General features: G+C 29.2%; 4 protein-coding genes across 4 annotated transcripts; 3 read left to right on the plus strand and 1 right to left on the minus strand.

The window, feature by feature from the left end:
• Positions 1-1,604: 1,604 nt before the first annotated feature.
• LOC108578990 (translation initiation factor eIF-2B subunit epsilon) lies at positions 1,605-3,721 on the minus strand. The gene is made up of 2 exons (XM_017942414.1): positions 3,032-3,721; positions 1,605-2,840 (listed from the first exon to the last, which is right to left on the minus strand). Exons 1-2 carry the CDS (start codon positions 3,719-3,721, stop codon positions 1,605-1,607), a joined length of 1,926 nt encoding a protein of 641 aa, XP_017797903.1.
• A 682-nt stretch (positions 3,722-4,403) lies between these two features.
• On the plus strand, positions 4,404-5,388 carry LOC108578983 (proteasome maturation protein). The gene is made up of 5 exons (XM_017942408.1): positions 4,404-4,494; positions 4,711-4,808; positions 4,897-4,957; positions 5,028-5,203; positions 5,301-5,388. Exons 1-5 carry the CDS (start codon positions 4,492-4,494, stop codon positions 5,386-5,388), a joined length of 426 nt encoding a protein of 141 aa, XP_017797897.1. The 5' UTR covers positions 4,404-4,491.
• Positions 5,389-8,207: 2,819 nt separating this feature from the next.
• LOC108578930 (homocysteine S-methyltransferase 2-like) lies at positions 8,208-9,222 on the plus strand. Its single transcript, XM_017942348.1, has one exon. It carries the CDS (start codon positions 8,248-8,250, stop codon positions 9,220-9,222), a length of 975 nt encoding a protein of 324 aa, XP_017797837.1. The 5' UTR covers positions 8,208-8,247.
• Positions 9,223-10,034: 812 nt separating this feature from the next.
• On the plus strand, positions 10,035-11,006 carry LOC108578931 (homocysteine S-methyltransferase YbgG-like). Its single transcript, XM_017942350.1, has one exon. It carries the CDS (start codon positions 10,047-10,049, stop codon positions 11,004-11,006), a length of 960 nt encoding a protein of 319 aa, XP_017797839.1. The 5' UTR covers positions 10,035-10,046.
• Positions 11,007-11,084: the final 78 nt, after the last annotated feature.

An 11,084-nucleotide genomic window follows, 5' to 3' on the forward strand; every position in this document is an offset into this window, starting at 1 on the left:
TGAAAATAACATGAAAGACGCAACTGTTTATGTTATGAACGGTGAATTATCAATAAGATTATCTACCGAAAAATATAACGTGTCACGTAGTTCTTTACAAGATAAAAAGCGGTCAAGGAATAATTCTTAAGTCGAAATTAGGTCGCTTTGACTGAATTTTTAACGAGGAATTTTCATGGCAACTTTATAATCACGTGAAACAATTGGACAATCGCATAATGCCATAGACTAGAACAGTTTTTAAAACTAGCTTTTGATTTGGCAGAGCGTCTTAATATTCCTCATAGATTCAACAAGGAAAAACGAATAGCATCAAAACACTAGTTTGTGAAGTAACTTTCGAGGAAGACTTACAATAATAAATATATAATACTTAATAACATAATAATGAATGATATAATATTATTTGCAACATTTATAAAAATATTTAACAGCAAAGTGAACAAAGAAATAAAAAAATTACTGTCCGGGGCTACCCGTCATTTTTTGAATTGTTAAAACTAACGGCCACAATTCACTGATTTTTTTCTTAAAGTTATATGAGATATACTCAAATTTTAGAATTATAGTAAAAGAAGAAGGTCTAAAATTCATTTTTTGAAAGCTTAGTTTGACTAAATACCTTTTGTTAGTATATTTTTATACTATTTTATTCAAGTGTTCGGGGCTACCCGCAGTACTAAATACACCTATAGAAAGGAATACATAGTTACTGGATGAATTAATTTAACCCGAGAGTCGAGTTACCAGAGTGTACGACGATCATCGGACTCCGACACATTGGACGGTCCGTACACTCCTACTGTTTTGTTGGATGATTATGCCTTTAGTAATTGTTTAACTTTCGACCATTGTGAGTCACAGTGTTTTCGAGGCTGTCTTAAGCTTTGATTAGGAAGGACTTCGTCATCACAGCCTTACTTATCCACGGTAAAGGCTCGAGGAAAACGGTCATCCGTATCCCTTCCTCTCATCATGGATACGTTATAAGTATAATCCCAAAATCCGGAAAACCCAATTCTTGTACTAGCAGTAATAGATCGAACGTTCATATAACAGAATAAAGTCTCGTCCTAAAGCAACGTGATCGTGTGTTTTCCGTGGAACCCAACAGTTTACTCTTTTATTTGTTGTCGAATGACTGTGTTGGGAGTCGTTGATATCGTTCAAAAATCCTCTACACTACTAGGAATAAAAAAGTACAGCAGGCAATTTAAAAAAATAGGGATGACCTTGAAATCTTCAAAGACCCAGCACTTACAAAAAATTATTACTGCCTTATTATACCCCCCCTTCGCACTGTACAACTTTTGGAAACAAAATTTTTCCATATCTCTAAAGATAACGAAAATATTCAAAGTGATCAGAATTATTGCAGCACCCTGTATATTATAATACTCATTATTTAATATAAAATTGATTGTAATTAGCAAATTGATAATTAATATAATATTAAGCCATTTCGTGTCGATTTTTGTGGGAAATTGTCATGTAATAAAAGAATTGAACAAAAAAAGTTTATTTTCTACTGTAGAGATGTTTGAAAAATCTAAGTATACTTTTTATAAATATTTTTCTTTAAATTATTAAAGTTCAATGTGTACTTAATCATTTCCACTTTCACTAGAATCTTCTTCAGCTTCTTCCAACCACTTAATAAATGGTTTTATTGCAGTTCTTACTTTATTCTTCTGAAATTCATCTATGTCTTTATCATTAGATTCGTACCACTCCAAAATTTTGTCTTCCGATAATACATCTTTACAATAAAACAGATGTAACAAACGTTGTAAAAATGGTAGTAATTCTTGAGTTGTACTTGCAACTTCTTCTATAGCATGCAAACAATTTTCTTGAGCATCTTCTGTTTTGACATAATTTAAAATAATTGGTTGAAAATAATTTATCATAATTAATAAATTCTTCTCATAATTTTGATTGGTTACAGTTTCTTTCCTTTCTGAAAGATAATGAAAAGGTAAACTTAATATGGCTTTAATAACATTATATATCACTTCACTCATGGTAATATTGTATGCATATCTTGATGAGTTTATTTCTAAAATTAAGTTTTCACAATTTAATTTATCTTGGAAACCTCTTAGTAAACTATCAATAACTTCAGTTAAGAACATATTTGTATCATCTGGAACTGGTGAATGACATACGGAACCCTCATCGCTAGTTGTTGTATCTGTAGAATAATTATCACATTCCACTGTATCATACTCCTTAAAATACTGAAATTCGTTATCTGTATCGATTTCTGATATTTTCTTTACTATGAGTTTGTTATTCGTTGTTTGCAGAACAGAATCAGTATATTCTGTTGGAGTGTCGATACTTGTTTCAGGACCTAATATACATCCATTTATTTGTGTATTTTGTCCAATAAAACATACTGGAAATGCTACAGTATCTGTAACAGTACAATTATCTTCAATCTTAGTATTTGATAAGATATATGAATTCATAATTGTAACATTACAGCCTATCAAACAATTATAACCAATAACAGATCTTGTAACAGAGGTATTATTTCCAAGTATACTGTTTCGACATACTATACTGTCTTTCTCTAATATAGAACCTTTACAAAGTGTAGCAGTTTTATGTTTATATGTATATCTTGGCATACAAATAAAACCTGTCAAACATGGAACAGCATTTGGTGTAAGTGGAAAACAATGTCTGTTTAAAATATCACGATTAAGAGTATGGTATGCTTTCCATGACATAATTGGCAGACTATAATCTTCAGGATTTAATTGTTGCCAATAAATTCTAGAATTTAAAATTTCTTCATTCATCAGCACTCCACGGATAAAATCTTCCATTGTCTGTTAATAACATACAAAAATTGATCACATTAATGAATAATTTTATATATTACTATACTTCTGTATTTTTACTAAATAATTTATCATATCTCTGAATAAATAAAAGGTTCGTTTTTTGTTATTTTTGAAAACAATATTAAAAAATCTTATATATGATCTACTTAATAATGTGTGAAAATTAAACAACTTACTTGAAAATCAAAATTATCAACGAATAATGGAAGCACAGAAGGGGAACATAAATAGACATGTGTATCCAAAAAGCAAGTATTAATTTCAATCTCACTATGATTCAAAAACCAGTTTAATTCTAGTTTAACTTTCTTTTTATCATTTCTTAGTTTACTGTAATGCAGAATTTTCTTACTGCTTTTATCAGAAACTATTAAACATGCTTCTCTTTTCAAAAGAGAATCATTCATAGAACCAAAGTTTCTTAAAACCATTGTCATTGCAGCACCTTTATCTTTTTCTAGCTTTGCACAATGATTACTTATAAGGCTTGCAAGATTCGCATTAATAAATGCATCTCCTCTTATAAGTATAAAATTACCACGAATTGAACCTTTCGTATAAATGTCTCTAAGAGCATCACCAAAGGATGTGCAACCATCTGATATGATCAAAGAAATTGATATTTTTAAGTTCTCCAAATTTTTGACCTGTGATTTTATTAAATGAACATGACGACTACAATAAAGAAATAATTCTTGTACACCAGATTTAATTAAGGTTTCTACTAAATAATTTAAAAGTGATACATTTATTACAGGTGTTAAAATACTTGGCAATACATCTTTTATTGGTGTCAAGTGTGTTACAAAATCATCCGCCACTACGACAGCTTGAATAATTTCTTTCTTTCCCATTTTTGTAACCATTTTTGACGTTTGAATTGTTTATAATTTTTAAAATAATTAAAACAAAATATTATTTACAAGTTATAGAAATCTAGGTAATATTATTTTCTTCCACATTATTTTCTTTAAAGTTAATCATAACAAAACTTAAACGCGTTTAATCATTATTTATCTCACTGAAAACTGTATACTTGCAAAGATGGGGAAATATCGATAGCACTGTTATCGAAACCTATCGATATTTTTTATGACTATCGATAGTTTCGATATTTGTGTTTTGGTATTGTGAATAATTCCGACATATGTATATATTTATATATGCTGTAAGCTTGTACATAACTTACGGGAATCTTTTGACATCGTGTGTGTAGTTTCCAAATGCTAAAATAAATTTTAAGTAATAAACGTAGCATCGTGTGAACGTAGCTTTAATCACTTGTCATGCATGTTCGTGAATATAGCTTTAGTCTTGTCTTAAGGTTAGGTACGAACTTTTTTTTATAAATGACCACCGATCCAAAGGTGTAGAATCCCGCTGTGGTGTTCTTTACACATAATTTTTATGCACCCTGTGCTTGGCGCATAATTCATATTTGGCGCGTTTAAAATTGACACTACGGGGAGCCACATAACAATTTAACATGAACTCTGTGTTGTTCGTTGTTTATGCCTTTACCACTGACTTGCATATGAAAACGTCAAGTTGTAATTAAATATATAGTGTATTGTGAATTCACATAGCGTGACTATTACATTTTATAAACACTTAAGTTACTTATATCTGAACAATAATGGTAATACATAATATCAATTTTAATTATTTTATATCTGGTAAAGAAAATTTATAATAATTTAAGCATGTGTATTGAGAAAGTATTTATTTTATAATAAGGTTATGTTGAGGATATTTACAATGTTAGTGTTTATGAATAAAAGAAAAAATTAAAAACTTTCGTATCATCGTGTAAAGTAATAACGAAATAACAAAATAATAAAATAATGTGTTTCAGAGTTTTGGTTTACCACCACTTGTCCCAAAACCTACTGTAAATGATCAGTTCAACATTCGTGATGACAATTATGGTATACCCAATCCAATGATTTCAGGGTACTGATATACTATCAATAATCTAGTCACTAAATTTCTAATACTTATCATTAATTGTGTTATTAACATCTCAATCACTGCTATTTAGGTTATCAGCAACTAGACAACATATAGGCTATGTACACCCATTAGAAGCATCTGAAAGGAGTGTAAGAAAATATTTTTGAGTATTGAAATAATCATTTTTTTTATAATATGATGTGCATGTATATATTTCAGTATGAAAAAAATCATACTCGTATGAACATGGTATTGTTAAGAAACACACAAGGATTACATGCTCCAATGCGTATAGCAATGGAATTGAAAGCTACTGAAAAAATTGGGAGACTTCCATTCCTTTCATCGTCAAACTGCATGAAAGATGTGTTGCTAGGAAAAGATGAGGAAATAGGGTAAATTGATTAAAAGTATTTCCTGTTACTTATATTTAGATCAGATAATTTATAATTATGCACTATTAGGATATTAATTGACTTTTTATACATTTAGGTTTGAAGATATATTAAATATACCTGAATTCAGAGAAGAAATGGGTCAGCCTCATGCTGTTGTTGAGAAAAGTCTTGGAATACTATAAACACTCAAACTTTTATTTATAATACATGAATTATTGGCTTTGTATTATTGAATATCTTTAAGTGATAATAAACGTTTAATTCTTATAATTACCTAAATTATTTTGCATAGCTGAATAATGCATTAAATTCATTTATATGAAAAGTCAAATATTTTTGTACATCTGCTTTGCAAGCATACTTGAATCAATGTAAGAATTGTTTGTGCTTTATTTACACATGCATATATTAGAAAAGGCACATGAAATTTTTCTTTATATCTGCAATAAAAACAATTTTAATTATGCTTCATAATCCTTTATTTATATGTAATAAAAGTAACTATTGTAAATGTGTAATATATTCATTCCAAAAAAATAGTGTTTATGTCATAATATAGAAATGATAATGTTGGTTATTCTTATATCATTTTTACCAGAAATGTCCAATTTGTTTAAATATTCATAAAAATGTTTCATGAAACTTTCAACTTATTTAAATGGTCTCATAAATGCTGCATATTATGCAACATCTGAATAATGTTCTACAACATTTCCAAATAGCCGTTCAAATTGTTCAGAAATTAATGTATTTAGGATATAGTACAGTACCCGGACTGCAACATTTTTGATCTGAATATGCTTTTCCGAGGTACTTTCAGGTTGCTGAAGCCGAAAATAAGGGTCATTTTTCACGGAAATGAACGGTTTTAAAAATTCGGCCTTATGGCCATCAGGTTCGGTTTTGGAAGCATTGTTACGTACTTCGACGAAGTCTAACTCCAAAAAGTGTACAACCTAACTCGGATGTGTTAATCAAACCATTAAAAATACAAAAATTAGTTCAAAAACTTTTGCTAGCTTTAGTTTCATATGGTAACAAGTGCCGACCGGCTTCTGCCAGCCGGAGATTTGTCTAACTTACACCAATACCCATACTCCTCTTTAAAAAAGCTGGTCATTTTTTTCGTTCATTGCGTGTTTTTTGGGCTTAATATATAAGTACATGTATTTACCGTTCAACCCTATACCACATTCATACATATATTATTATACTAATTTATGCGTCTACTAGCAGTGAAGATCTCTTATATGTATATAGAGACATATTATCTTGTATCTTCCGAACGCCTTATTTCCGTGAAAAACGACCCTCATTTTCAGATTCAAAAACCTAAAAATCCCTAAGCAGAATATTTTGCAGTCCAGATATTATATTTCAGTCATGTATTTACTTCTGATATACTTAAAATCCCATATGATCTATTAAGAAAAACAATACAATTTAAAAATAAAATCATTTTTCTATAAATAATTTGTTTAATATTGAAGAAAAATTACCAGTAAAGTTTCATCATTCTTAATAAAATTTATTTATATAGACATAAATATATTTACTCGTTTCTTTTTCAAGACATAAACCTCTTTAAACTTCCTTAGTGGGAAACGTGCACAAAGTTCATAAGATTATCACCAATCAATTTTGCGTATTTAAAATATACTTTTCACGGACAAATTGCAGGTACTTAGTACAACTATCCATCTTTGATACTTTCATACATCAGAAATAAGATACAGAACGATAAATTAAGATTTATTTTTCATTTGAAATGCAGCACAAACAACTTTTCGATACGTTATCGAACTATTGACCCTTAACTGCAATCCACTATCTGCGAATGAAATTCAAGGTCAAGATGTAATTATATAGGTAGTACTACTTGCATAAAGATTTACGAATTTAACATTATCAATTTATTATTAATTTATTAAATACTACAATATATAAATACAAAACTTTTATTTAATCACGTATATACAGTTATGGTCATTAATATCCGGCCACTTTTAGAACAGTATAACTTTTTTTAAATTGGACCAAATGATTTGAGTTTTTTTTAGAAGTTAGAAGGATTAGTTTAGTAGATGACGTGACAAAAAATTTGGAAAAAATTGCAATTTATGGGAATCGCGAAGAAAATAGTACTTTTAATACTTTTAATAACTTTTTTATCTGAACTTGTGAAAATTTAAAATATTGTAGATTCATGTCAATTATAATGATACATGCTGAAAATTTCATGAAAAGTGGTTAACGTTGCTATGAGCAGCAAACGGATAAAAATTGTGAAAATTGCTGCTTTCCAATGCCTCTCGCTTGTTTCTGCATCATCCGATTTTGGTGAAATTTTCAGTATATATATATGTATAACTGACCAATTTAAAAGTTTAGTCCAATTTAAAAAGAGTTGTACTGCTCTAAAAGTGGCCGGATATTAATGACCATAACTGTATACATGTGAGTATCGTAATTTGAAAATATGATATTCAAAATGTGTAAAGATGTATTTAAGTTAAACAAATAAAATTTAAATTATTGATTTTATAAATTTTTCTTGTAATATTAAAGATTATACGTTATTCAAATTTTAAAATAAGAAATCATGTATCGATTATTTTACGCACGATATAAATTCGATATTAACACATACATATATGTTATATGCACATATGTAAATATTTAATAAAATATTCTACAAAATGTTATTTTCTGGTAATAGATTTTTATTTACTAACGATTATTTACAAATAATCTAACAGAAAACCACATTCTTTTAAAAGAATGATAAACATTTTGTACTGTCTACAAGACACTTGGAAAGGTTATCGCAATTAATTTGTTAGCGGCTGAGAGACGGAATTGTCGAATTGTTGGTTTAGCCATATGTTCAGTCGTGAGACTTCTTTACTTTAAATACTAGATCATTTTGAAATCATTTTCGATATACATATATCGTAAATTATATATATGTAAATTAAAATTTGAGTTTTTGCCAAGAGAATTGGGTAACTAACGGAGTATTTGTTAACATATTATAAAAAATGTTGAATGTTAAGATATTAGACGGCGGATTTTCAGCGCAGTTATCTACTTATGTTGGTGAAAAAATCGATGGTGATCCTCTATGGACTTCAAGATTTTTATCAACAAATCCTAAAGCAGTTTACGCTACGCATTTAGATTTTTTACGAGCAGGTGCAGATATTATTGAAACGAATACATATCAAGCTTCAATTTCTGGTTTAAGGAAATATTTATCTATAAGTGAAGAAGAAAGCATAAATCTATTACATGAAGCTGTTAAACTTGCTAAAATGGCAGTTAATGACTATACTAAAGAAATTACAGGGAATAATGATGTTGAAAATAAGAATCCTATAATTGCTGGTGCTTGTGGGCCATATGCAGCTAGTTTACACGATGGTTCTGAATATAATGGAGTTTATGGTAAAACTACATCTCGTGAGATTATGATTCAATGGCATAAATCACGTATTAATGCTCTTATAGATGCTGGTATAGATTTGTTAGCATTAGAAACTATACCTTGTTATCAAGAAGCAGAAGCATTGGTTGAACTTTTACGAGAATATCCAAATGTTAAGGCATGGCTTTCATTTTCTTGTGAAAGGAACAGTCAAAACATAGTAGATGGGACTAATTTTCAAGAAGTTGCTACACGTTGCTATAAAATGGCTTTACCAGGACAAATAATTGCTATTGGTGTGAATTGCCTTGCTCCAAAAGACGTAACCCCTTTATTAAGGAATATCAATAATGATACAGCAAATGAATTTATACCATTAATAGCATATCCTAATAGAGGAGAAATCTATTCATCAAGTAAAGGTTGGATAAAAAATGAAAACGATCCCACGTTTGAAAGTTTTATTCCTGAATGGCTAGAACTTGGAATACAATACCTTGGAGGCTGTTGCAGAATGTACGCAGAAGATATAAAATTAATTAGGAAAGAAGTAAATAATTTCAAGACAAAAGGAGCATTTATGAATTAATTTGTTTTATTCCAAATTAAAAATCAGTTGTTTTCATTTACTAAGGTTCACTTAATATTGTTTTTGTTTTAAATAAATAATGTGTTTATTACATATTAATAATAAATATGTATACACATTTTTATATATGTATCAATCCTTCACAAAAAAAATGTGTATTTTTGGGATATATTTTATTTATATATGTCTTTATGTCTCTGTTATAAAATAAATTATTTGTTAATGTTTTTATTTGAGACATATTGCATTACAATAATGGAAACACTATAAAAATCTGAATTTGTCATAAATAATATTAAAAAGTATCTTGTAACAGCTGGAAGAGTATATGTATAGTGAAAAACACAATAAACACTGATTAATTCTTATCAGACACATATTAGATATAGTTTCAGATACTAGAAAATGTTACATATGCGTTAATGTAAAGCAAACGCGTAGTTTATCAAACATGTGTAAGCTCATGATAAAATCTGATCTTTGTGGTATAAAAGCTTTTCGCGACGTAGATACAAGAAAATAATTTTGTTTGAAATTTTATTCACTTTAATATTTATCTGGTAGATTTGTTATGGACTTTGGAATAAGAGTATTCCGTGAATCCAACTGTAGAAATTATTGCCTCAGACTTTCAGTAATATTTAAACGACCAAGACGTTCGTGAAATAGTAAAAATTGACACGTCACTGTTAAGGAATATTATGTGATTTGTAATGTTTCGAATTTAAAGTTAATTTTTTTATTCCTTTACGTGCATAAAGTTAGTTTCTTATTTTTTTGGTATTGACATTATTTAGTAACAAGTACAATAATTTCTATAAAATATGCAAGAAGTGAAAGTATTAGATGGCGGATTTTCTACACAATTAGGAACTTATGTGGGTGATACAATAGATGGTGATCCTTTATGGACTGCACGATTTCTTGTTACACATCCTGAAGCTGTTGTTTCTACACATTTGGATTTTTTAAAAGCTGGAGCAGATATAATTGTGACAAATACTTATCAAGTATCCATTGATGGTTTTTCAAAATACATGAATATCCCAGAAGAAGAAAGTCTTAATTTGGTTTGTAAAGCTGTAGACTATGCCAAAAAAGCTGTAAATTTATACAAAAAATGCATAGAAAATGAAGAAAATATTGTGAATGCAAATCCATTGATTGCGGGATCTGTTGGACCATATGGGGCCTGTTTACACGATGGCTCAGAATATAGTGGCAAATATTGTTCAACCGTCACAGAAGAAATTCTCGTGAATTGGCACAGGCCACGTGTTCAAAAATTAGTAGACAGTGGTGTTCATATGTTAGCAATGGAAACAATTCCATGTGGAAAAGAAGCAAAAGCATTAGTTAAATTATTAAAAGAATTTCCAAGTAGCAAAGCTTGGATATCTTTTTCATGTTGTAATGATGGCAAAAGTATAGTTGATGGCTCTAATTTTCAAGATGTTGCAATACAGTGTTATAAAGAAGCCTTGCCAGGACAAATTTTAGCAATTGGAGTAAATTGTATTGCACCACAAAATGTAACGTCTTTGATAAAGGGAATAAACAAAAATCGGGAACAAGAACAGGTGCCATTGGTAGTATATCCTAATAGTGGTGAAAAATATACAGTAGAAAGGGGTTGGATGAAAACAGAAGAAGGATATTCTTTACACCAATTCATACCTGAGTGGCTCAATTTAGGAGTTCGATACATAGGTGGATGTTGTAGAACAAATTCTGTGGATGTGAAGAAAATACAAGAAGAGGTAGAGAAATGGAAAAATGCATAAATATGTAAATTTTGTCGTAGAAACGGCAAATGTGTAATATACAACTCGAAATATATTACAGAATAAAAATTGATTCTT

This window comes from Habropoda laboriosa, unplaced genomic scaffold, assembly GCF_001263275.1.
Source record: "Habropoda laboriosa isolate 0110345459 unplaced genomic scaffold, ASM126327v1 scaffold30, whole genome shotgun sequence".
Lineage (NCBI taxonomy): Eukaryota > Metazoa > Arthropoda > Insecta > Hymenoptera > Apidae > Habropoda > Habropoda laboriosa.